This window comes from Ovis aries, chromosome 3, assembly GCF_016772045.2.
Source record: "Ovis aries strain OAR_USU_Benz2616 breed Rambouillet chromosome 3, ARS-UI_Ramb_v3.0, whole genome shotgun sequence".
Taxonomy (NCBI): Eukaryota; Metazoa; Chordata; class Mammalia; order Artiodactyla; family Bovidae; genus Ovis; species Ovis aries.
The window spans coordinates 149,961,074-149,988,895 of record NC_056056.1 but is presented as its reverse complement, the minus strand read 5'-3'; the positions used below and the strand labels follow the sequence as shown (position 1 = coordinate 149,988,895).

The following is a 27,822-nucleotide window of genomic DNA, read 5'->3' as shown; positions in this document are numbered from 1 at the left end:
TATGTCTTCTTTGGAGAAATGTCTATTTAGTTCTCTGGCCCATTTTTTGATTGGGTTTATTTTTCTGGCTTGTATATTTTTGAGATTAGTTGTTTGTCAGTTGTTTCCTTTGCTATTATTTTCTCCCATTCCGAAGCCTGTCTTTTCACCTTGCTTATAGTTTCCTTTGTTGTGCAGAAGCTTTTAAGTTTAATTAGGTCCCATTTGTTTAATTTTGCTTTTATTTCCAATATTCTGAGAGGTGGGTCATAGAGGATCCTGCTGTGATGTATGTTGGAGAGTGTTTGCCTATGTTCTCCCCTAGAAGTTTTATAGTTTCTGGTGTCTTATGTTTAGATCTTTAATCCATTTTGAGTTTATTTTTGTATATGGTGTTAGAAAGTGGTCTAGTTTCATTCTTTTACAAGTGGTTGACCAGTTTTCCCAGCACCACTTGTTAAAGAGATTGTCTTTTCTTCATTGTATATTCTCGCCTCCTTTGTCAAAGATAAGGTGTCCATAGGTGTGTGGATTTATCTCTGGGAAATTATTTGTTCTAGCTCTGTGAAAAATACCATTGGTAGCTTGATAGGGATTGCATTGAATCTGTAGATTGCTTTGGATAGTATACTCATTTTCACTATATTGATTCTTCCGATCCATGAACATGGTATATTTCTCCATCTATTAGTGTCCTCTTTGATTTCTTTCACCAGTGTTTTATAGTTTTCTATATATAGGTCTTTAGTTTGTTTAGGTAGATATTTTCCTAAGTATTTTATTCTTTTCATGGCAATGGTGAATGGAATTGCTTCCTTAATTTCTCTTTTTATTTTCTCATTATTAGTGTATAGGAATGCAAGGGATTTCTGTGTGTTGACTTTATATCCTGCAACTTTGCTATATTCATTGATTAGCTCTAGCAATTTTCTGGTGGCATCTTTAGGGTTTTCTATGTAGAGGATCATGTCATCTGCAAACAGAGTTTTACTTCTTCTTTTCCAATTTGGATTCCTTTTATTTCTTTTTCTGCTCTGATTGCTATGGCCAAAACTTCCAAAACTATGTTGAATAGTAGTTGAAAGGGTGAAAGTGGGCACCCTTGTCTTGTTCCTGACTTTAGGGGAAATGCTTTCAATTTTTCACCATTGAGGATAATGTTTGCTGTGGGTTTGTCATATATAGCTTTTATTATGTTGAGGTATGTTCCTTCTATTCCTGCTTTCTGGAGAGTTTTTATCATTCTCTGCATCTATTGAAATAATCATATGGCTTTTATTTTTCAATTTGTTTTGTGGTGTATTACATTGATTGATTTGCAGATATTAAGAAAAATCCTTGCATCCCTGGGATAAAGCCCACTTGGTCATGGTGTATGATCTTTTTAATGTGTTGTTGGATTCTGATTGCTAGAATTTTGTTAAGGATATTTGCATCTATGTTCATGAGTGATACTGGCCTGTAGTTTTCTTTTTTTTTGTGGCATCTTTGTCAGGTTTTGGTATTAGGGTGATGGTGGCCTCATAGAATTAGTTTGGAAGTTTGCCTTCCTCTGCAATTTTCTGGAAGAGTTTGAGTAGGATAGGTGTTTGCTCTTCTCTAAATTTTTGGTAGAATTCAGCTGGCAAGCCATCTGGACCTGGGCATTTGTTTGCTGGAAGATTTCTGATTACAGTTTCAATTTCCTTGCTTGTGATGGATCTGTTAAGATTTTATATTTCTTCCTAGTTCGGTTTTGGGTAGTTGAACTTTTCTAAGAATTTGTCCATTTCTTCCATGTTGTCCATTTTATTGGCATATAATTGCTGATAGTAGTCTTTTATGATCCTTTGTATTTCTGTGTTGTCTGTTGTGATCTCTCCATTTTCATTTCTAATTTTATTGATTTGATTTTTCTCCCTTTGTTCTTGATGAGTCTGGCTAATGGTTTGTCAATTTTATTTATCCTTTCAAAGAACCAGCTTTTGGCTTTGTTGATTTTTGCTATGGTCTCTTTTGTTTCTTTTACATTTATTTCTGCCCTAATTTTTAAGATTTCTTTCCTCCTAGTAACCCTGGGGTTCTCCATTTCTTCCTTTTCTGGTTGCTTTAGGTGTAGAATTAGGTTATTTATTTGACTTTTTCCTTATTTCTTGAGGTATGCCTGTATTGCTATGAACTTCCCTCTTAGCACTGCTTTTATAGTGTCCCACAGGTTTTGGGTTGTTGTGTTTTCATTTTCATTCATTTCAATGCATATTTTGATTTCTCTTTTGATTTCTTCTGTGCTTTGTTGATTATTCAGCAGCATGTTGTTCAGCCTCCATATGGTGGAATTTTTAATAGTTTTTCTCCTGTAATTGAGAGCTAATCTTAATGCGTTATGGTCAGAAAAGATGCTTGGAATGACTTCAATTTTTTTGAATTTGCCAAGGCTAGATTTATGGCCCAGGATGTGATCTATCCTGGAGAAGGTTCCGTGAGAACTTGAGAAAAAGGTGAAATTCATTGTTTTGGGGTGAAATGTCGTATAGATATCAGTTAGGTCTAACTGGTCTATGGCATCATTTAAAGTTTGTGTTTCCTTGTTAATTTTCTGTTTAGTTGATCTATCCATAGGTGTGAGTGGGGTATTAAAGTCTCCCACTATTATTGTGTTATTGTTAATTTCCCCTTTCATACTTGTTAGCATTTGTCTTACATATTGTGGTGCTCCTATGTTGGGTGCATATGTATTTATAATTGTTATATCTTCTTCTTGGATTGATCCTTTGATCATTATGTAGTGCCTTCTTTGTCTCTTTTCACAGCCTTTGTTTTAAAGTCTATTTTATCTGATATTTCGATTCCTGCTTTCTTTTGGTCTCTATTTGCATGGAATATCTTGTTCCAGCGCTTTGCTTTCAGTCTGTATGTGTCCCCTATTTTGAGGTGGATCTCTTGTAGACAGCATATATAGGGGTCTTGTTTTTGTATCCATTCAGCCAGTCTTTGTCTTTTGATTGGGGCATTCAACCCATTTACATTTAAGGTAATTATTGATAAGTATGATCCTGTTGCCATTTACTTTATTGTTTTGGGTTCGGATTTATACCCCCTTTTTGTGTTTCCTGTCTAGAGAATATCCTTTAACATTTGTTGGAGAGCTGATTTGGTGGTGCTGAATTCTGTCAGCTTTTGCTTGTCCATAAAGCTTTTGATTTCTCCTTCATATTTGAATGAGATCCTTGCTGGATACAGTAATCTGAGCTGTAGCTTATTCTCTTTCATCTCTTTAAGTATGTCCTGCCATTCCCTCCTGGCCTGAAGAGTTTCTATTGAAAGATCTGCAGTTATCCTTATGGGAATCCCCTTGTGTATTATTTGTTGTTTTCCCCTTGCTGCTTTTAATATTTGTTCTTTATGTTTGATCTTTGTTAATTTGATTAATATGTGTCTTGGAGTGTTTTGCCTTGGGTTTATCCTATTTGGGACTCTCTGGGTTTCTTGGACTTGGGTGATTATTTCCTTCCCCATTTTAGGGAAGTTTTCCACTGTTATATCCTCAAGTATTTTCTCATGGTCTTTCTTTTTGTCTTCTTCTTCTGGGACTCCTATGATTCGAATGTTGGGGCCTTTAACATTGGTCTCTGAGATTGTCCTCATTTCTTTTAATTTGTTTTTCTTTTTTCCTCTCTGATTCATGTATTTCTACCATTCTATCTTCTAATTCACTATTCCTATCTTCTGCTTCTGTTATTCTACTATTTGTTGCCTCCAGAATGTTTTTGTATCTCATTTATTGCATTATTAATTATATATTGATTCTTTTTTATTTTTTCTAGGTCCTTGTTAAACCTTTCTTGCATCTTCTCAGTCCTTGAATCCAGGCTATTTATCTATCATTCCATTTTGATTACAAGATTTTGGATCATTTTCACTATCATTATTTGGAATTCTTTATCAGGTAGGTTCCCTATCTCTTCCTCTTTGGTTTGGTGGGCATTTATCTTGTTCCTTTACCTGCTGGGTATTCCTCTGTCTCTTCATCTTGTTTATATTGCTGCGTTTGGGGTGTCCTTTTTGTATTCTGGCTGTTTGTGGCATTCTCTTTGTTGTGGAGATTCCTCGCTGTGGGTGCGGTTGTATCAGTGGCTTGTCAAAGTTTCCTGGTTAGAGAAGCTTGTGTCAGTGTTCTGGTGGGTGGAGCTGGATTTCTCCTCTCTGGAGTGCAATGAAGGGTCCCGTAATGAGTTATGAGATGTCAGTGGTTTTGGAGTAACTTTGGGCAGCCTGTATATTGAAGCTCAGGGCTGTGTTCCTGTGTTCCTGGAGAATTTGCGTGGTATGTCTTCTTCTGGAACTTGTTGGCCCTTGGTTTCAGTGTAGGTATGGAGGCGTTTGATGAGCTCCTGTCAATTAATGTTCCCTGGAGTCAGGAGTTCTCTGGTGTTCTCAGGGTTTGGACTTAAACCTCCTGCTTCTGGTTTTCAGTCTTATTTTTACAGTAGTCTCAAGACTTCTTCTATACAGCACTGATGATAAAACATCTAGGTTAAAGATGAAAAGTTTCTCCACAGTGAGGGATACTAGAGAGGTTCACAGAGTTACAAGGAGAGGAGAAGAGGGAGGAGGGAGTTAGAGGTGACCCGAATGAGATGCAGTGGAATCAATAGAGGAGAGAGCATGCTAGCCAGTAATCACTTCCTTATGTACACTCCACAACTGGACCTCTCAGAGATGTTCATGGAGTTATACAGAGAAGAGAAGAGGGAGGAAGGAGACAGAGGTGGCTAGGGGGATAAAAGGGAGGAATCAAAAGGAGAGAGACAGATCCAGCCAGTAATCAGTTCCCTAAGTGTTCTCCACTGTCTGGAACACACAGAGATTCACAGAGTTGGGTCGAGAAGAGAGAGGGTAGGGAGGAGACAGAGGCGACCTGGTGGAAAAAAAGGAGAGTCCAAAGAGGGAGAGAGCAGTCAAGCCAGTAATCTCGCTCCCAAGTAAAAATGGGTACTGAAGATTGGGTTCTTAAAGGCACAAAATTGATAACAAATACCAAAAAGCAAAGATTAAAAATCTAGAGTTCAGTTCAGTTGCTCAGTCGTGTCCGACTCTGCGACCCCATGAGTTGCAGCACGCCAGGCCTCCCTGTCCATCACCAACTCCCGGAGTTCACTCAGACTCACGTCCATCGAGTCTGTGATGCCATCCGGCCATCTCATCCTCTGTTGTCCCCTTCTCCTCCTGCCCCCAATCCCTCCCAGCATCAGAGTCTTTTCCAGTGAGTCAGCTCTTTGCATGAGGTGGCCCAAGTACTGGAGCTTCAGCTTTAGCATCATTCCTTCCAAAGTTTGGAATTTCAAAAATACAATATTAAAGAAAAGAAGAAAAAAAGAGAAAAGAAAAAAAAAACAGTCACAAAAATTATAAAATATATACATATGAAGTTTGCTTTTAAAAAATAGGGTCTTTTTTTTTTGCAAAGTAATAGTAGGTTATAAAAGTTAAAATTGAAGGAGTAATAGAGGACTTAAAATTTAAAAAAAAGAATGATCATAAAAATAGTAAAAATATATCCAAGACTTTCTCTGGTGTTGTTGTTGGTATTGTGGGGTCAGTTCATTTTTGGATAGTTCCTTGGTCTGGCTTATATTTCTCAAGATCTATAGGCCCCTTCCTATGTAGTCGGTACTAATGACAGGGGTTTAATCTGTTGCACCTGTGACTTCCAAGGCGGGTCCCTCTGTTTTAGCATCTTCTGTTTGCTGATCTCTTCAGTGTCTGATTTCCGCCCTGACACAAAGGGGGCGGTGGTGGACCCCTTTTTTAGGTTCACTTGTTCAGTTGCGCTGTGGGGAGGGAGGGACGCTGCTAACAAATAACACTGGCATGTGCTCGCAGTGCCTCAGCCACACTGGGCCTGCCCCCGCTCACGGTGCGTGTACCCTCCCTACCCACACTGCTCAGGCTCTAGGTTGCCCTGCCGGAAACCGTCCAAGGCCGGCCCTGGGCTGCATACATCTCCCAGGTCTAAGCTGCTCAGGTTCAGGCGCTCGCATAGTCCTCAGAGGCGCAGACTCGGTTGGGTCTGCGTTTTGTGCCCTTCCCAGGTCTGAGCAGCTCAGGTGATGGGGTGTTTGGTGAGCGCGGTCGCTGCAACTTATCGCCTCCCCCATCCCTGCCGCTTGGTTTTCTGGGTGTACAACTGGTGCACCTTCTCAGGCGGATGTTGACTGTCCAGAACCCCAAAAAGTCTTAGTTAGCAAAGAAGCCTGTTTGTAGTTTGGTAGATAATGTCTCTCTGGGGCTGTGATTGCCCCCTTCCAGCTCTGGCTGCCTGTCACTGGAGGGGGATGGTCTGCAGCCGGCTAGTTCTGTTCAGTCCTTTGTTCTGTGCTCCGGGCCTGGCGGTGTCTTTGGGCTTTTCGCATGGTAGCTGTCCCACAGTCTGGTTTGCTAGCCCAAGTTAGTTTGCTCAGATTGCCCTCGGGACATTCAGGCCAGATCCTTTCTCTAAGCAATGCAGCCCACGCCTCCCTGCCCAGCCCCCGCTTGCTAGTGGCAGGTGCAGGCGTCTGCGCTGCTTCTCTGCTGGGGGAGTTACTGTTGGGCTCGAGATCTGTGGGTTTTAATTACTTATTTATTTTTCCTCCCTGTTATGTTGCCTTCTGTGCTTCCAAGGCTCGCCACAGACTCGGCAGTGAGAGTGTTTCCTGGTGTTTGAAAACTTCGCTGTTTTTAAGACTCCCTTCCCGGGACGGAGCTCTGTCCCTACCTCTTTTGTCTTTTATATTTTTTCCTACCTCCTTTCGAAGACAATGCGCGCTTTTCTGGGTGGCTGATGTCCTCTGCCGGCGTTCAGAAGTTGTTTTGTGGAATTTACTCAGCGTTTAAATGTTCTTTTGATGCATTTGTGGGGGAGGAAGTGGTCCCCCTGTCCTATTCCTCCAACATCTTGTCTTCTTTCCCCTTTGTTTGTTTGTTCTTAACAGAGATTGTCCTTTTTGATGTTCAGGTTGTCCCATCTTTGGTTAGTCGGAGTCCTTTTGATACCTCTCCGGTAGTCTTTGATAGCTTTCTTGCTTCTTGGTAAAACAATATGTTCCAAGATCCTTTTGTATATTACTGCCCCAGGCCTGAGTGAGTGAGTGAAGTCACTCAGTCATGTCCGACTCTTTGCAACCCCATGGACTGTAGCCTACCAGGCTCCTCCCTCCATGGGATTCTCCAGGCAAGAGTACTGGAGTGGGTTGCCATTTCCTTCTCCAGGGGATATTCCCGACCCAGGGATCGAACCCTGGTCTCCTGCATTCCAGGCAGACGCTTTAACCTCTGAGCCACCAGGGAAGTCCACAGAGTTGCCATTGTTCTTTTTTTGGTAGGATATGATACTGCTTTGGGCATAAGAGGTACACATTGCTCCTGACTTGGTTACTGCTCTTATACCTTTTCAGTGGATAAAGGTAGGCATTTTTATAAATAGAAGAGATGTTCCTGGTATTTCTCATTCAAATTTAGGACTTCAGAGTTTTAAATTCTTTGATTTTGTATTTGTGTTTCTTTTCTCATATGCTGAAAATTTTAGTTCTGAATGATAGTTTAATCTTATACAATAGTTTCAGAATAGCAGTATCAACATTACTAATACGATTACAGAGAATAGTGTATTATTTTTTAAAATTTCCTTTTGTTCTTAGAATATATGCCACTGGGATATACAGTTTTATTACTGTGTTTTAAAGTCATTTGAAATAGTTCTTCTCAATGTTATAAAGTAGCAAAGGGAGCTAGATTCATCTTCTATTCTTAAAGATTAAAAAAAAAATCTAATTTTGCCTTATGTACATGGTTCCAAGTTCAAATTCATATCTACAAAGTAGGGTACATTTGGAAAAGTCTAGGTTTTATGCCTGTCTCCTCTTCCTGTTCTTGCCCTTTTCCTAAAGATAACTTTTTTAAAAATTAATTTTTGGAATATCCTTCTATTTCTAAAATATAAGTACATAGAAATATATATAATTATATACATATAAATTTGTACATTTCCTTTCTTATATAAAAGGTAGCTTATTATATACTGCTTGTTTTTTAATGTCAGTGTATTCTCAGGTTTCCTTCACAGCAGTACGTAGGTATCACACATTTATTTTTGTAGCTATATAGTGCTTCATGATGAGGATGTACCTGTGTTGGTTCATTTAGTCAGTCTTCTGCTAGTGCCATTGGCCTTATGAATGTATCTTCTTTTTTATTTTGCCCATTTATATTGGGATAAAGCCCTGTCAAGTAGGCATGCTGAGTCATAGATTCAGTGACTGTGTCATTTTGTGGACATTGTCAAGTTTTCCTCCATAGTGTTTGTGCCATTTTACATTTCCAGAAATGCAAATGCATTCCCACAATGATTCAGTGAACCTCTCATGTATACAGAGGTGAATTAGGAGTACATGAGATCAAAGAAAAAGTATCATGGTTCCTGATAAAATGTCAGTGTTTAATGAAAACCTCATTTCTCATGTCGAGTGAATTGACTGATAAACTATATTCATGTGAAAAAGAAATATTCAGGTTTAGATGTTTGCTTTGCTGTATGTGTGTGTATTATGAACAAAGAATGAAAAATACTATTTTAGGGAAAGGTAATAAATTAAAATTGAATGTTAAATACTTTAAAGGCCTTGTTGATGTGATCTTCCTTTTGGCATAGTGAATATTTTGGGTAAATGAGCAAAGTTTAGTTTCATTTTAAGGACTGAAATTACTGTTTACTACAATAAAGAAAACATTCATTGGATTTGAAATTTGGTATTTGCAGATTTAATAGTGAGAGTTTTGATTGTCCATATACAGTTGTCCCTGAATACCACCCACAGGGCGTTGGTTTAAAGACTCACTCCCACCCCATATCAGAATTCCCGGGTGCTCAAGTCCCTTATATAAAATAACACGGTATCAACATGTATCCTATGCACATCCTCCCATATACTTAAAATCATTGTTTATAATCCTATAATAACTAATACAGTGTAAATTCTGTGTAAATAGTTGCCAGTGTGTGGCAAATTCAAGTTTATTTTTTGGAACTTTCTGGAATCTTTATTCTGAATTTTTTCTACCTGAGGGTGTGGAATCCCTGGATATGGAGGGCTGACTGTATGTCTTTGAAGGCCTGATTACAGATTACATGTAATTTTGAGAGTGTATAAATATTTTGTGAAAAAGTTGGCTTAAAGTTCAACATTCAGAAGACGAAGATCATGGCATCTGGTCCCATCTCTTCATGGGAAATAGATGGGGAAGCAGTGGAAACAGTGTCAGACTTTATCTTTTTGGGCTCCAAAATCACTGTAGGTGGTGACTGCAGCCATGAAATTAAAAGACGCTTACTCCTTGGAAGAAAACTTATGACCAACCTAGATAACATATTGAAAAGCAGAGACATTACTTTGCCAACAAAGGTCCGTTTAGTCAAGGTTATGGTTTTTCCTGTGGTCATGTATGGATGTGAGAGTTGGACTGTGAAGAAAGCTGAGCGCCGAAGAATTGATGCTTTTGAACTGTGGTGTTGGAGAAGACTCTTGAAAGTCTCTTGGACTGCAAGGAGATCGAACCAGTCCATCCTAAAGGAGATCAGTTCTGGGTGTTCATTGGAAGGACTGTTGTTGAAGCTGAAACTCCAATATTTTGGCCACCTGATGTGGAGAGCTGACTCATTTGAAAGGATCCTGAAGTTGGGTAAGATTGAAGGCAGGAGGAGAAGGGGATGACAGAGGATGAGATGGTTGGATGGCATCACCGACTCAATGGACATGAGTCTAGGTAAACTCCGGGAGATGGTGATGGACAGGGAGGCCTGGCGTGCTACAGTTGATGGGGTCACAAAGAGTTGGACACGACTGAGCTTCTGAACTGAACTGACTGAAATATTTTGTCAATTCCCTTCCTTCCCAGCTTTACTGTGGCCTTGTTGTTCCCTACTTGTCTTATTTTTTTTAACACTTTTTTATTAAGAATATGAGAGAGTAAAATTTTTCAGTTTAATAATTTTTTTTTTGTATTTTATTATGAAATTATGTGCTGTAGTAGTGCTTGTGTTTGGGATTTTTTCGAGTTTGGGGAAGGTGTTAGTCATGATTATCAAAGTACTGTTGTAATAAAGAAACAATTGAGAAGAGAGATTGAGGTGATGTAGAAGACCTTGATTTTCAGAATAACAAGTTCAGAATTTGTTCTTTAGACAGTGGGAAATCAATAAAAGTTTATAAGATTTCTTTATATTTTTCAAGTGAAAAACTTGAGTGGTACACTTTTTAGTTTTCATGTAAATTTTGTTATATAGTTGTGTAGTTTATGAAATATTTTTTACTTATGGAGAAACTGAAGCATGCATATTACTGTTAATGGCTGACTGATAACATATTTATTGAGTTGTACTCTGTGCCAGATGCATAGTACATTACTAAATACTTTATGTGGGTTTTCTTCCTCAATTCTCACTGCAGCCTAATGAAGGGAGTATTATTATCCTTATTCTCATCCCATTAGAGGGATATTTAAGGCTTCAATTCAGTTCAGTCACTCAGTTGTGTCACTCCGACTCTTTGCAACCCCATGAATCGCAACACGCCAGGCCTCCCTGTCCATCACCATCTCCCGGAGTTCACTCAAACTCACGTCCATCGAGTCAGTGATGCCATGCAGCCATTTCATCCTCTGTCATCCCCTTCTCCTCCTGCCCCCAAACCCTCCCAGCATCAGAGTCTTTTCCAATGAGTCAACTCTTCGCATGAGGTGGCCAAAGTACTCGAGTTTCAGCTTTAGCATCATTCCTTCCAAAGAACACCCAGGGCTGATCTCCTTTAGAATGGACTGGTTGGATCTCCCTGCAGTCCAAGGGCCTCCCAAGAGTCTTCTCCAACACCACAGTTCAAAAGCATCAATTCTTCGGCACTCAGCTTTCTTCACAGTCCAACTCTCACATCCATACATGACTACTGGAAAAACCATAGCTCTGACTAGACGGACCTTAGTTGGCAGAGTAATGTCTCTGCTTCTCAATATGCTGTCTAGGTTGGTCATAACTTTTCTTCCAAGGAGTAAGCTTTTAATTTCATGGCTGCAGTCACCATCTGCAGTGATTTTGAAGCCCAAAAAGATAAAAGTCTGTCACTGCTTCCACTGTTTCCCCATCTATTTCCAATGAAGTGATGGGACCAGGTGCCATGATCTTCATTTTTTGAATGTTGAGCTTTAAGCCAACTTTTATCTCTCCTCTTTCACTTTCATCAAGAGGCTCTTTAGTTCCTCATCACTTTCTGCCATAAGGGTGGTGTCATCTGCGTATCTGAGGTTATTGATATTTCTCCCAGCAGTCTTGATTCCAGCTTATGCTTCTTCCAGCCCAGCGTTTCTCATGATGTACTCTGCATATAAGTTAAATAAGCGGGATGACAATATACAGCCTTGACATACTCCTTTTCCTATTTGAAACCAGTCTGTTGTTCCATGTCCAGTTCTGACTGTTGCTTCCTGACCTGCATACAGGATTCTCAAGAGGCAGGTCAGATGGTCTTGTATTCTCATCTCTTTCAGAATTTTCCACAGCTTATTGTGATCCACACAGTCAAAGGCTTTGGCATAGTCAATAAAGCAGAGATAGATGTTTTTCTGGAACTCTCTTCCTTTTTCCATGATCCATCAGATGTTGGCAATTTGATCTCTGGTTCCTCTGTCTTTTCTAAAACCAGCTTGAACATCAGGAAGTTCACGGTTCACGTACTGCTGAAGCCTGGCTTGGAGAACTTTAAGCATGACTTTACTAGCATGTGAAATAAGTGCAATTGTGCGGTAGTTTGAGCATTCTTTGGCATTGCCTTTCTTTGGGATTGGAATGAAAACTGACCTTTTCGGGTCCTGCTGCCACTGCTGAGTTTTCCAAATTTGCTGGGATATTTAGTGCAGCACTTTCACAGCATCATCTTTGAGGCTTTGAAATAGCTCAACTGGAATTCCATCACCTCCACTAGCTTTGTTCGTAGTGATGCTTTCTAAGGCCCACTTGACTTCACATGCCAGGATGTCTGGCTCTAGGCAAGTGATCACACTGTCATGATTATCTTGGTCATGAAGATCTTTTTTGTACAGTTCTTCTGTGTATTCTTGCCATTTCTTAATATCTTCTGCTTCTGTTCAGTCCTTACCATTTCTGTCCTTTGTCGAGCCCATCTTTGCATGAAATATTCCCTTGGTATGTCTGATTTTTTTGAAGAGATCGCTAGTGTTTCCCATTCTGTTGTTTTCCTCTATTTCTTTGCATTGATTGCTGATGAAGGCTTTCTTATCTTTTCTTGCTATTCTTTGGAACTCTGCATTCAGATGCTTATGTCTTTCCTTTTCTCCTTTGCTTTTCACTTCTCTTCTTTTCACAGCTATTTGTAAGGCCTCCTCAGAGAGCCATTTTGCTTTTTTGCATTTCTTTTTCTTGGAGATGGTCTTGATCCCTGTCTCCTGTACAATGTCACGAACCTCAGTCCATAGTTCATTAGGCGCTCTGTCTATCGGATCTAGCCCCTGAAATCTATTTCTCACTTCCACTGTATAGTCATAAGGGATTTGATTTAGGTCATACCTGAATGGTTTAGTGGTTTTCCCTACTTTCGTCAATTTAAGTCTGAATTTGTCCATAAGGAGTTCATGTTCTGAGCCACAGTCAGCCCCTTGTCTTGTTTTTGCTGACTGTATAGAGCTTCTCCATCTTTGGCTGCAAAGAATATAATCAGTCTGATTTCGCTGTTGACCGTCTGGTGATGTCCACATGTAGAGTCTTCTCTTGTGTTGTTGGAAGAGGGTGTTTGCTATGACCAGTGCATTCTCTTCGCAAAATTCTATTAGCCTTTGCCCTGCTTCATTCTATATTCCAAGGCCAAATTTGCCTGTTACTCCAGGTGTTTCTTGACTTCCTACTTTTGCATTCTACTCCCTTACAATGAAAAGGACATCTTTTGTGGGTGTTAGTTCTAAAAGGTCTTGTAGGTCTTCATAGAATGGTTCAACTTCAGCTTCTTCAATGTTACTGGTTGGGGCATAGACTTGGATTCCTGTGATATTGAATGGTTTGCCTTGGAAATGAACAGAGATCATTCGTTTTTGAGATTGTATCCAAGTACTGCATTTCAGACTCTTTTGTTGACCATGATGGCTACTCCATTTCTTCTAAGGGATTCCTGCCCACGGTAGTAGATATAATGGTCATCTGAGTTAAATTCACCCAGTCCAGTCCATTTTAGTTCGCTGATTCCTAGAATGTTGATGTTCACTCTTGCCATCTCCTGTTTGACCACTTCCAATTTGCCTTGATTCATGGACCTAACATTCCAGGTTCCTATGCAGTATTGCTCTTTACAGCATCAGACCTTGCTTCTATCACCAGTCACATCCACAGCTGGGTATTGTTGCTCTTTACAGCATCAGACCTTGCTTCTATCACCAGTCACATCCACAGCTGGGTATTGTTTTTTCTTTGGCTCCATCCCTTCATTCTTTCTGGAGTTATTTCTCCATTTGTCTACAGCAGCATATTGGGGACCTGCTGACCTGGGGAGTTCCTCTTTCAGTATTGTATCATTTTGCCTTTTTATACTGTTCATGGAGTTCTCAAGGCAAGAATACTGAAGTGGTTTGCCTTTCCCTTCTCCAGTGGACCACATTCTCAGACTTCTGCACCATGACCTGCCCGTTGGGTGGCCCCACAGGGCATGGCTTAGTTTCATTGATTTTGACAAGGCTGTGGTCCTGGTGTGATTAGATTAACTAGTTTTCTGTGAGTGTGGTTTCAGTGTGTCTGCCCTCTGATGCCCTCTTGCAACACCTACCGTCTTACTTGGGTTTCTCTTATCTTGGATGAGGGGTATCTCCTCACCGCCGCCCCTCCTGACCTTGAACATGGAGTATCTCCTCTCAGCCCTCAGATTTAAGGCTTAGAGAAATGTAATGCATTATCCTGGGCCTATTGGGAACATTATTAGGATAATCAGTGAACTTTGATTGGGGCCTGTTGTTTAGATGGTAATAGTGATTAGTGTTAATGACATCTTGATTTTGGTGATGTGTTACTTAGGATATAGACACTGAGATGTTAAGAGGTAATGCTTATCATGTGTAAAATCTATTCTCAAATGGTTCTAAAATGTTAACAGTTTCATAATGTGGGTGAAATATATATATATATATATCTGCAACTTTTTGTAAATCTGAAATTATTTCAGAATAAAAGAAGAGAAAACACTGAGTCATCCAGTCACGTGTGACTTTCTTTGAAGCGGAACAGAATAGTTCATTGAACCTCATCTCTCTTACTCCGAGTGTGTGTATCTGTCTGTCTTTACTGCTGCTTCTTTTTCTAACCAAAGACACATATGATAGCAAAGTTAATATCAAGCAAATTTTTATTCATTCCTCATTGTTACTTATTAAATTACTTACTGTAACAGTGTTATCCATCACTTTCAAGTTTATTTTGAATCAGATCATTTTCCTTTTATAGTATTTATACTCTGAGGTCACTTATTAAATTTTAAATCACTGTAGTTTTTTTCCTGTTTAATTTTATATTTTATAATGGATTGTTAAACACATTCTATAAATATACATCTTACTTTAATTTTAAATGTCAGTATCTCAAAATATTTTTCTGCTTTTTAATGTAGGTGGTTCTATGATGAGGCTTTTGCTATGGCTAATGACCCCTTGGAAGGCTTCCATGAAGTGAACCTTGCTTCACCTACTTCTCCAGACCTCCTTGCTGTGTATGAACCAGGAACTCAAGAGCAGACTACCTCACCTAGCGTCATCTACCGGCCGCATCCTTCAGCTTTGTGCTCCACCCCTATCCAGGCTAATGCCTTAGATGTTTCTGACCTTCCTACACAACCTGTGTATTCCTCCCCAAGACGTTTAAATTGTGCTGAAATATCCAGTGGCAGGTAGGAGAGAATCAAGATGCTTGTTTTAGAGCATTGTATTAAACAAATGAATTTTGCTTGGTTAACTTATTTTAAGTTTTATTATTTTAGAAAATTTGAATAATATAAGGTTGTTTATGAAGAGTAATACATGTTAATGATTAAGAGCAGGGGTCGCAGACTTTTTATGTAAAGGGCCAAATAGCAAATATTTTAGGCTTTGTGGGCTACACAGTCTCTGTTTTGACTGCTGGACATGACTACTAAGGTGTAAAAGTAGTCATAAAAGTGAAGTCGCTCAGTCGTGTCCGACTCTTTGAAACCTTGTGGACTGTAGCCTGCCAGGCTCCTCCATCCATGGGATTTTCCAGGCAAGAATACTGGAGTGGGTTGCCATTTCCTTCTCCAAAAGTAGTCATAGGCAGTATGTAAATGGATAAGCGCCAGTAAAACTTTGTATGTGAACCTTGAATTTTGGATTTTATATAATTTTCTTGAGCCACAAAATATTACTATTTTGATTATTTTCAAGCATTTGAAAATGTAAAAATCAGTTTTGGCTTGTGGGCCTTCAGGGAACAGGTGGCAGGCTGGATTGATTCTGCATTTAGTTTGCAGACCCCTGTTCTAGAGTTTCACTATCGAATAGAACTTTCTGGCATGATGAAAATATTCTCTGTGGCTATGATGGCTATGAAGGACTTGAAATGTTGTTGCTTTGGGTCTGGACATACTATTAATTAGTTCTGGTGGTGAACAAATTGGATAATGGAGTTACAGGCATGTGTGTTTATGCCAGTTAATACTTGAGCACTTGCTGATGTTTGTTTGAACTCTCCTTTACAGCGTCCATGGTACAGATCCAGCACCTTGTTCTACCTCTGGAGTCACAGCTGGGTTACTTAAACTAACTACAAGAAAGGACAACTGTAGTGCAGAGAGGGAGTTTTTACAGGGTGCTACTATAACAGAAGCTTGTGATGGCAGTGATGATATTTTTGGGTTGAGTACTGATAGTCTGTCCCGCTTACGAAGCCCATCTGTTTTGGAAGTTAGAGAAAAGGGCTATGAAAGATTAAAAGAAGAACTTGCAAAAGCTCAGAGGGTAAGCAAAAATATATTTTATTCTTCTATATGTTACATTGAAAATGAATATTTGTCCATGGGGGCAACTCAAGTGAAATTATAGTTCTACACTTTTCCTTTGCATATGCGCAGTCTCAGTTGCTGTTGGGCAGCATTTAGGAATCTGGGAACTGGTCTCAATAGTAAAGAAGCTCATCCAAGAATACGAATGGAAGAAAAGAGACTCTAATTCTTTTTCCCCCCTTTCCTTCTCTTGCATTTTCTGTAGTGCAGATTTGGGGAGCTACATTCTGTGTGTGGATTTTTTTCCTCTCTACACGTGGTTGATTTTGTGATTATTTACTTGAAGCCATTAGATCCAAGTCATTATATTTTGAGGAATAGTTTTAGTAATAATTCAGCTAAATTTGAATGTTTTCTGTATCTTAACTTGGAGATTTGTCTTTTTTCATAATTTGTTCTATTTCTCACTTGCTCATCTTTTACATTTCTGATATTCCCAAATTTGTGACTAAATTTCTTTCTTTTTCTGAGTCTGTAATTAAACTTTAAAGGGACATTTGTAGCGCTAAGTATTTATACATTAGAGAAAAGGAAAAGTTTCAAATCAACAATCTAGTCTCCCACTTTAAGAAACTAGAAAAAGATGAGCAAAATAAAACCAGAAGCAAGCAGAAGGAAGAAAATAATAAAAAGCAGAAACAATGAAATTGGTAACATAAAAAGTAGAGAAAATGAACAAAACAAAGGCTGGTTCTTTAAAAAGATCAATAAAATTGACAAGCCTCTAACAAGACCAAAAAAAAAAACAAGAATAGAAGACACAATAGCAAGAATGAAATAGGGGATATCACTACAGACCCTGCAGATGTTAAAAGTAGTAAAGAAATAATACAAGCAGCTCTACGTATATGGATTTCACACTAAGGTGAAATGGACCAATTCACATTTAGAAAGTTGAGAAGATAGGGAAATCATTCTATAACATAATTTCCACATATTATGACATTTTACAAATATATATTCCCATTTTCTCCCCCAACAGACTTGTTTCTCAGGAGTATAACACTGATTTTGGTATCCCTGGTGCCTAGCATAATAAGGTACAATGCCTGGTGTGTATATGTCTCTATAAATGCTTCAATGGATGGCTGATGGTTAAACAGCCAGAAAGAGACATTAAAACATTTTGGTTGAATATATCAGAAAGAAAAATCAATATGATTTTAAACTTTTCCCTAAAGGTAGGGGGTGTGGTGAGACGTAGTTATATTTGGCCTATGTCATCTGGCTCAGACTCTTTTGTCTTAGCACAGAATATTAAGTGAAGTCACAATTTATATAGAAGTGAACTATTGGACATATATATCCATGTTTGAGAATACATTGTGGTTACTTATTCATCAGGATATATTGCTAATTTCTTAGCTCAGATTGAAAATTTGTTAGTTTGTTGTATTTAGAAGTACTGTTGACATGATTGAAATGATACTGATGTGTGAATACATGCAAATGGTCAATTCTGTTATGAAGAATACAAGATAGTATTGATATTTAGAGCTTAAGACTTGTAAAGGACTGTTGAATATGAAAATATTTCCTGGATTATAGCAACATGTGAATCAAAATTATGTCAGTAGTCATTCTTTTTATTTTGATGATTAAGAGTGGTTAAACAGTTCCCATTTTTCCATCCTTTTACTTTTAATCTGTTTTTGTCTCCCTGTTTGAAGTGGGTTTTCTTGTAGGCAGCATGCCATTATATCTTTTTTTTAATCCTTTCTAATAATCTCTGCCTTTTAATTGGTGTGCTTATGTTAGACTATTTACATTTAATGTGATATAGTTTGGTTTAAATCTGCCAATTTGTTTTCCGTTTGTCTCGTGTATTTCTTTCTCCCCTTTCCCTTTTATGCCTTTTGGATTAATTCTGTATATTTTGTGATTTCATCTTTGCTCTGTTGGCTTATCAGTTATATGTTTTTGCTAATTTCATGATTGCTTTAGGGTTTATTGTATGCATCTTTAATCAGTCTCTACTTTCTAGTGATATTATACTACTTCATATATAAGAACTTACAAAAATATATTTGATCCTTGGACAATGTGGATTCAGGGGTACTGACCCCTGTTGTTGAAAATCTGCATATGAATTTCCAGTCAGCCCTTTATATATAGTTCCACACCCTTGGAGTCAATCAGTCATGGATTGTGTGGTACTGTAGTTTGTATTTATTGAAAAAATAATCCACATTTAAATGGACATGTGCAGTTCAAACCCGTGTTGTTCAGAGGTCAAGTGTACTTTTATTTCCCCCTTTCAGTTTTTATGCTATGATTACCATATATTTTACTTCTTCATATATTTTAAATTTCAGGATACATTTAGCTTATTTTTTCATTAAACAATTGGTTATTTTTATTTTTTTATTTTTTCAAAGAAAAATAATCCTTTATTTCTGCAAAATAGTCTTAACCTCACCACACCATTCAACCATAAGAACTAAAAAGAATTAGCTAAACTAAACTAAAAAGAACTAAAAACTATTAGCATTAAACCATGGCATGTTTGGGAATGCATGTAAGAATTAAAAATTTTAAAATTTAAAAAAAAAAAAAAGAATGATCAAATGAGAACCTACTGTATAGCAATGGTGGTATTATTTGTGCTAGGGACTGCCATGGTTTAATGCTAAACAACTGGTTATTTTTAAAGGGATTTAAAAACCCATATGCATGCTTTGCATGCTAAGTCACTTTAGTTGTGTCTGACTCTGTGACCCTACAGACTGTAGCCCACCAGGCTTGTCTGTCCATGAGATTCTCCAGGCAAGAATACTGGAGTGGGTTGCCATGCCCTCCTCCAGGGGATCTTCCCAACTCAGGGATTGAACCTGTGTCTCTTTTGTCTACCTGCATTTGCAGGCAAGCTAGTGCCACCTGGGAAGCCCGTTGAAATTGTCAGAATCCTTATATTTACCCATGTAGTTACCATTTATAGTGCTTTTCATTCCTTTATGTGGATCCAGAATTTCCATCTCATAACATTTTCCTTCTACTTGAAGGGCATCCTTTGAACATTTTTTGTTGTATGCTGCTGATAAATTTTTTTTAGCTATTGTGTATCTTGAAAGATCTTTTTTTCATCTTTGTTTTTGAAATGTATTTTCACCAGCTAAAGCATATCAGGTTGATAATTTTTTTCTACCAGTATCATTATTTTGAAGGTATTGTTCCATCTTGGTCTAGCTTGTACTGTTTCTCATGAGACGTCAACTGTTATCCTTACTTTTGTTTCTCTGTACAGTGATGTGATAGTTCTCTCTATCATTAGCTGCAAATGATTTGATTATGGTGTGCCTTGTTGTAGTCCTCTTCAGGTTTCTTGAGCTTGGAATTTGTTGATCTTCTTAAGTGCGTAGGTTGCTTGTTTTTTTCATAGAAATTGGGAAATTTGGCCATTACTTCTTCAAAGCATTTACATACCTCCTCTATCTCTCCTCTCCTTTGGGACTCCGGTTACATGCACATTCAGTTCAGTTCAGTCGCTCAGTCTTGTCCGACTCTTTGAGTCCCCATGAATCGCAGCACACCAGGCCTCCCTGTCCATCACCAACTCCCGGAGTTCACTCAGACTCACATCCATCGAGTCCGTGATGCCATCCAGCCATCTCATCCTCTGTCGTCCCCTTCTCCTCCTGCCCCCAATCCCTCCTAGCATCAGAGTCTTTTCCAATGAGTCAGCTCTTCGCATGAGGTGGCCAAAGTATTGGAGTTTCAGCTTCAGCATTAGTCCTTCCAATGAATACCCAGGACTAATCTCCTTTAGAATGGACTGGTTGGATCTCCCTGCAGTCCAAGGGACTCTCAAGAGTCTTCTCCAACACCACAGTTCAAAAGCATCAATTCTTCGGCGCTCAGCTTTCTTTACAGTCCAACTCTCACATCCATACATGACCACTGGAAAAACCATAGCCTTGACTAGACGGACCTCTGTTGACAAAGTAATGTCTCTGCTTTTGAACATGCTATCTGGGTTGGTCATAACTTTTCTTCCAAGGAGTAAGTGTCTTTTAGCTTCATGGCTGCAATCACCATCTGCAGTGATTTTGGAGCCCCCCAAAATAAAGTCTGACACTGTTTCCACTGTTTCCCCATCTATTTCCCATGAAGTGATGGGACTGGATGCCATGATCTTTGTTTTCTGAATGTTGAGCTTTAAGCCAACTTTTTCACTCTCCTCTTTCACTTTCATCAAGAGGCTTTTTAGTTCCTCTTCACTTTCTGCCATAAGGGTAGTGTCATCTGCATATCTGAGGTTATTGGTATTTCTCCTGGCCGTCTAATTCCAGCTTGTACTTCTTCCAGCCCAGCATTTCTCATGATGTACTCTGCATATAAGTTAAATAAGCAGGGTGACAATATACATCCTTGACGTACTCCTTTTCCTATTTGGAACTAGTCTGTTGTTCTATGTCCAGTTCTAACTGTTGCTTCCTGACCTGCCCACAGGTTTCTCAAGAGGCAGGTCAGGTGGTCTGGTATTCTCATCTCTTTCAGAATTTTCCACAGCTTATTGTGATCCACACAGTCAAAGGCTTTGGCATAGTCAATAAAGCAGAGATAGATGTTTTTCTGAAACTCTTTTGCTTTTTTGATGACCCAGCAGATGTTTGCAATTTGATCTCTGATTCCTCTGCCTTTTCTAAAACCAGCTTGAACATCTGCAAGTTCACGGTTCACGTATTGCTGAAGCCTGGCTTGGAGAATTTTGAGCATGACTTTACTAGCATGTGAGATGAGTGCAATTGTGTGGTAGTTTGAGCATTCTTTGGCATTGCCTTTCTTTGGGATTGGAATGAAAACTGACCTTTTCCAGTCCTGTGGCCACTGCTGAGTTTTCCAAATTTGCTGGCATATTGAGTACAGCACTTTAACAGCATCATCTTTCAGGATTTGAAACAGCTCGACTGGAATTCCATCACCTCCACTAGCTTTGTTCATAGTGATGCTTTCTAAGGCCCACTTGACTTCACATTCCAGGATGTCTGGCTCTAGGTGAGTGATCACACCATCGTGATTATCTGGGTCGTGAAGATCTTTTTGTACAGTTCTTCCGTATATTCTTGCCACCTCTTCTTAATATCTTCTGCTTCTGTTAGATGCATACCATTTCTGTCCTTTATGGAGCCCATCTTTGCATGAAATGTTCCCTTGGTATCTCTAATTTTCTTGAAGAGATCTCTAGTCTTTCCTATTCTGTTGTTTCCCTCTATTTCTTTGCATTGATCACTGAGGAAGGCTTTGTTATCTCTTCTTTCTATTCTTTGGAACTCTGCATTCAGATGCTTATATCTTTCCTTTCCTCCTTTGCTTTTCACTTCTCTTCTTTTCACAGCTATTTGTAGGCCTCCTCAGACAGCCATTTTGCTTTTTTGCATTTCTTTTCCATGGGGATGGTCTTGATCCCTATCTCGTGTACAATGTCACAAACCTCCGTCCATAGTTCATCAGGCACTCTGTCTATCAGATCTAGTCCCTGAAATCTATTTCTCACTTCCACTGTATAATCATAAGGGATTTGATTTATGTCATAACTGAATGATCTAGTGGTTTCCCCCACTTTTTTCAATTTAAGTCTGGATTTGGTAATTAGGAGTTCATGATCTGAGCCACAGTCAGCTACAGGTCTTGTTTTTGCTGACTGTATAGAGCTTCTCCATCTTTGGCTGCAAAGAATATAATCAATCTGATTTTGGTGTTGACCATCTGGTGATGTCCATGTGTAGAGTCTTCTCTTGTGTTGTTGGAAGAGGGTGTTTGCTATGACCAGTGCATTCTTTTTTGCAAAACTCTATTAGTCTTTGCCCTGCTTCATTCTGTATTCCAAGGCCAAATTTGCCTGTTCTCCAGGTGTTTCTTGACTTCCTACTTTTACATTCCAGTCCTCTATAATGAAAAGGACATCTTTTGTGGGTGTTAGTTCTAAAAGGTCTTGTAGGTCTTCATAGAACGGTTCAACTTCAGCTTCTTCAGCATTACTTGTTGGGGCGACACATACAGAATATATTAGTTAGCGGTGTGCTAGCTCCTTGTGTTTGGTCGCTCAGTCATGTCTGACTCTTTGCGACCCCATGAATTGCAGCACGCCAGGCCTTCCTGCTTCTTGTGAGGTACCCCTAGATTTTAGTGACTTGCCATGGTAGAAGTTCATTTGTATTCACTTAGCACTTTTAAGCAGATGTTCATAGTTCATAGGCAGTTCTTTGTGAAATAATTCAGGAATCTGTGTTTCTTCTATCTTGGATCTTTGTGATCTTTTAGGGTTTTATTATCTGTATCTAACCAGTGAGATGAAGTGGTAAAGAAGAGTTGGAGAAAGTACGCCTGCTTCTAAAAAACTTGAACTTAGAAGTGATACACCTAACTTTTACTGATTTTTCTTTGGTGTGAGCCAGTTTCATGCTGACACTTAAATGCATGATGGACTGGGAAATGTAGTCATTGGTGGGGCAACAGCTTCCCAGCACAAACCTGTACTGTACATAGGGAGACCAAACGTGTGGTGATTGAGTTTCAAGCGCAGAGATGCACTTGAGATAGTGATGTAGTCCTTCACTTCTTGTGATGTAGGCCAGTCTTTTCTTCTGGGCTGCTAAGATCATTGCTGAAGAACAGCCCTTGATGGAATCCTGAGGCAGAAGTTGGGTTTTAGTACATGCTTTTTAAAATTTAGATTCCTTAGTCGACCCCAGATTCTGTTGAAAAAGAATTATTGTATTGAGGCTGGAGGATATGCATGTTCAATAAACTATCCTGTTGATTCTTTTCTTTTTTTCCTTTTCAGTTGAAGTATAGTTGATTCACAGTGTTTCTATTAGTTTCTGGTATACATATTCTTTCTTTGATTCTTATATTCTTTTGATTCTTCTATTCACTAAGGTGTGAGACCTACTGGTATAAGGTGTTACTTTCAACTTTTAATTATTCTTCCTTAAAAGAAAATGAAAATGACTTAGGAAATAAAATTCAGTGGAATATTATAGCTTGCAGTCAGAGAAAGTCATTCGAAACACATACTTCTACAAATCCATGTTTGGCATGGCCCTACTAACTGTGACCAGGATTGTTTGTAAACATTTACTGTGTTCTTTAATGAAAAAACATTTCTTGAGTAACCAGTGTACTTAAAGGTTTATGAGGGCCTGTAGAGGGAAAAATAAATTAAGACTTTACTCGTAAAGATGTTTACTAGTTGGGGGAAAAAGATATATATATGTGGTAATGTTTCATTGATTCTGAATTGTACGTTTTCCTTCATTTTAACATCTGTGAAGTCAGTATGAGTTTTAAGATTGCTCCCAGCTAGGCAACAGTCATGGCAATTGTCATTGTCTGCTTATGCATGAACTTGCTTATAGCTGTTCATGTTGTTATTAAATCTGGAATTTATGCGAGTTTAGTGCTGTATTTGATACTGTGAATTACTGGGTTAAAAATCTTAAAAGGATCTCACTATGATATGACATCAAAACAAAGAGAAAGGTACAAAAGAGAATGACATATGATAAAAATTTGTGTCTCCATCAGTTTAAAAGACTTCTTCCTGTAAAGTATAAAACGAAAATTCTAACTGAAAAAAATAATACCTCATCAGATGATAGTTTCATTGCCAGAATTTTTTTCTCTTGATGTATAAAATTTTTATCTTAAGAATAGTGTTAAATTTGACAGCATATACTTAGAGTCCTGATTTTCTGTTTTAAATGTCTCTTAAGTTTCTTTTCTCTAATACTGCTACTCTAAGTTTGTGTCTTATCTGTTGCCTAAAATATTGCAGTAATTAACTGTTTTCCCTGTCTTAATTTTTTTTTTAATCTAGCACATTGTTCAAGTTACTCTTTTGAATTGCAATCTGATTGTCACTATTATGTTTAAAATCCTTCAGTGACTTTCCATCGCCCTGGAGATGATATTCTCTTTTCTTTAAAGTTCTACTTTCTTAGCCAAGGTTTTTCAGGACTCACCATAAACCACATTTTCTGGCATTATCTAAGTATGGCATCCACCCTTCCCTGTCTTTAGCTACCATAGCTTACACTGTTTCAGTCTTTACATTTGGCAAGCTCCTACTTTTTCTAGTATGTGCATATCACTATGATAGTCCTTATCAGGACTTTTCCTTTTGAATCTGTTTAAATATTTGTTTCCTGTTTCTTTTTCCTTGTGAATCTGTTTAGGTATTTGCCACTGTTAGTAGGCTATGGCTTTGTGAAAAGCATGTAGCAGGCCTCCTTCCTTTTATCTTTCCAGACCCTTGATGAATACCTGATGAATTGTTAACACAAAATTAGTGTTTGTTGAAGGAGTTAATTTCATATAGCTGTATTATAGTACAAGGTACTGATAATGAAAAGTACAAGTGACCTTTTAAAAAGTATTGACATGAAATACAAACTTGGGTTCATACAGGTAGCTTGAGTTGGATCTAGAAGCATAAAGAGTCGAACGTTTATGGCAGTCCAGATGGGTGAGATCAAATTGGGAAACGAAACAGGAACAAATCAGAACAGTTTAACTCTAGTTTTAGAGTGTGGATCAAGTGTAATAACTCTGAGAAGGGAAAGTGAGCACATGTTGTAGAGGGTCTTTAGTATCAGGTGAGGTTTACTGTGGTAGATGGTAGGGAATGATTCAAGAATATGCCATTGTGAATGATATATGTATTGCTCTAAGGATTGGAAGCTTCTCAAAGAACAGTGCCTTACTTGGTTTTGGTATCCTGAAGGGTTACCATATAGTAGGAAATGTTGAATGGATTGACTCAGTTTCATATATAATTATAAAATTGTGAAATTTTAGAGTTCAGAAGGACTTGGTATTAAATTTATGCATTTACAGATTTATAAACTCAGGGAGAATTGGGATCTTTAGGATGACTTCCTGCTTTCTCTTCAGTAACATAATGTCTTTTTTCCTATTTATTTAGATCTGCTTTTGTATTTTGTATTTGAGAGTATTTTAAAGTTTTCATTTTGTGTTGTTGTCTTTAGCATTATGAAGTTTCTTTTATCTTCTTTAATGACTTCTGCCCTGTGTCTGATATCAGTATTGAGGTCTCTATTTTGTTTTTATTTGTCTTATATTTTTTAGTACACTTCTAACCAGCCTTTTATTTTTAACCTGTCTGAATTACTTATTTTAGGTGTATCTCTTGTATAGAGACTGGAGATGGATTTTGCTCTTTTAGCTAGTCTGAAAATAATTTTCTTTTAATAAGTGAGTTATACACATATATGTTTATTGAAAAAAATGCTGTATTTAGGCTTGTTTCTGTCACATAGCTTTCAGATGTCTAATCTGTGTGTATATAGATCTTTTCACTATGTGTACTGTTTTCTTTGGGTTCTCTTCCTTTTTTTAATGTTTTCCTTTTTTGTATTTTGGAAGGTTTGATTTCTAGTCTAGTTGTTGTCTTTAATCAAAGAATTTCTCTTAGCCTTTCTTTAGATACTGACTTTGTTCCCTACTATAAGTAGCACTGTAAAATTTTCTAGTAACTGTTTCTTTGCTTTGCCTCTATCATTTAATTCTAGTTTAATTTCTATGGGGTTAAATATGTTCAGATTTATACTAACTGATTTATGAGCTTCAAATTGTATCCCTTTATTCCCAGTTAATATTTAAGAAGTTAGTGAATTTGATTTCTTTTTCCTATTCTGCTGGGGTTTTTTGTGTGTATTTTTACATTTCTAAGGCTTATAATATTTATGTAACTTTTCTCAACTTGCAGTTCAGTTCAGTTGCTCAGTCGTGTCTGACTCTTTGCGACCCCATGAATCGCAGCACGCCAGGCCTCCCTGTCCATCACCAACTCCCAGAGTTCAGTCAAACTCATGTCCATCGAGTTGGTGATGCCATTCAACCATCTCATCCTCTGTCGTCCCCTTCTCCTCCTGCCCCCAATCCCTCCCAGCATCAGGGTCTTTTCCAATGAGTCAACTCTTCGCATGAGGTGGCCAAAGTACTGGAGTTTCAGCCTCAGCATTAGTCCTTCCAAAGAACACCCAGGGCTGATCTCTAGAATGGACTGGTTCTCCAACACCAAAGTTCAAAAGCATCAATTCTTTGGCACTGAGCTTTCTTCACAGTCCAACTCTCACATCCATACATGACTACTGGAAAAACCATAGCCTTGACTAGATGGACCTTTGTTGGCAAAGTAATGTCTCTGCTTTTGAATATGCTGTCTAGGTTGGTCATAACTTTCCTTCTAAGGAGTAAACATCTTTTAATTTCATGGCTGCAATCACCATCTGCAGCCAAATTCTCAACTTTATTCCCCTTTAAAAAAAACAGACTTTTTAAAGATCAGTTTTAGGTTCATAGGAGAATTGAGAGGAACGTACAGAGCTGCCGTAAGTTCCCTTTCCTCACATATGCATAGCCACTCCCATTATGAACATCTTGCCCCAGAATGATACATTCATTAAAATTGGTAAACCTAAATTGACATGTGATTACCCCCCATTTACATTAGTGTTTACATTAGGATTCACTTTTGGTGTTGTACTTTCTGTGGGTTTTGACTAAAATACAATGATGTATATCTGTCATTATAGTATATGAATAGTTTCACTGTCCTAAAAATCCTCTGTGGTGATAGTGTATTCATTAAGTCATGCCTGACTCTTGCAACCCCATGGACTGTAGCCTGTCAGGTTATTCTGTCCGTGGGGTTCTCCAGGCAAGAATACTGGAGTGGGTTGCCATTTCCTTCTCCAGGTAATCTTCCCAACCCAGGAATCAAACCCAGGTCTCCTGCATTGCAGAAATCCTCTATGTTCTACCTATTCATCCCTCCCTACTTCTTAGTCCCTGGCAGCCCACTGATCTTTTATCATCTCCATAGTTTTCCCTTTTTCAGAATGCCATATAGTTGGAATCATATAGCATGCAGCCTTTTAAGACTAGATTCTTTTATTTAGTCATGCACTTCTTTTCCTCCATATCTTTTCATGGCTTGATAGCTCATTTCCATTTAATGCTGAGTAATGGTTTGTTGTTTGGATATACCACAGTTTAATTATTCATCCACTTAACTGAAGCATATTTGGTTGCTTCCAAGTTTGGCAGTTATGAATGTATACACATCTGTGTGCAGGCTTTTGTGTGGATATGTTTTCAGTTCCTCTGGGTAATACCAAAGAGTATGATTACTGGATCATGTGGTAAGAATATGTTTGGTTTTGCAAAAAAAAAAATTGCTGAAAGTCTTCCAAAGTGGCTGCACCATTTTATATTCCCACAAGCAGTGTATGAGAATTCCTGTTGTCCCCCATCCTTGTCAGTATATATTGTTGCAGTTCTGCTTTTTGGTCATTCTAATGGTTTATGGTGGAATCATGTTGTTGCTGTAGTTGGCGTTTCCCTGATGACATATAATATGGAACATCTTTTCATGTGCTCATTTGACATCTCTATAACTTTGGCAAGGTGTCTTTTCAGATCCTTTGCACACTTTTTAATCAAATTGTTTTCTTACTGTTGAGTTTTAAGATTTCTTTGTATATTTTGGTTAACAGTCCTTTATCAGATGTCTTCTGCAAATATTTTCTCCCAGTCTGTGTCTTGTCTTTTCATTTTTGTGTATCCTCATCTTTTATTTGTAGTTCTACAGTTAAATACATTTGTTTCTCATTCCCTGTCCTTAATGTTAAAGCTTCTCCTTTTTTTGGCTTGATTGTATGAAACTCATTCACTGCTTGATTAGTCTGGAAAGCTCATGGGAGATATAGTTTCTAAAGTGTGACAAGTTTGTAACTTTTAATCTCTG

At 38.3% G+C, this 27,822-nt stretch overlaps 1 protein-coding gene across 7 annotated transcripts in view; it reads left to right on the top strand.

The window, feature by feature from the left end:
* The window catches only part of RAB3IP (RAB3A interacting protein), a 66,508-nt gene that overhangs the window by 15,175 nt on the left and 23,511 nt on the right, over positions 1–27,822 (top strand). For 5 of the 7 annotated variants that reach the window (XM_060412805.1, XM_015094745.3, XM_042246923.2 and 2 more), the window contains exons 2-3: positions 14,646–14,921; positions 15,747–16,005. In XM_060412805.1, coding sequence (XP_060268788.1) covers positions 14,671–14,921; positions 15,747–16,005 — 510 coding nt within the window. In that variant the 5' untranslated portion in view covers positions 14,646–14,670. Of the gene's footprint in view, positions 1–3,782; positions 3,905–14,645; positions 14,922–15,746; positions 16,006–27,822 lie in introns of all 7 variants that reach the window. The other 2 variants (XR_009599924.1, XR_009599925.1) reach the window with 1 other exon arrangement.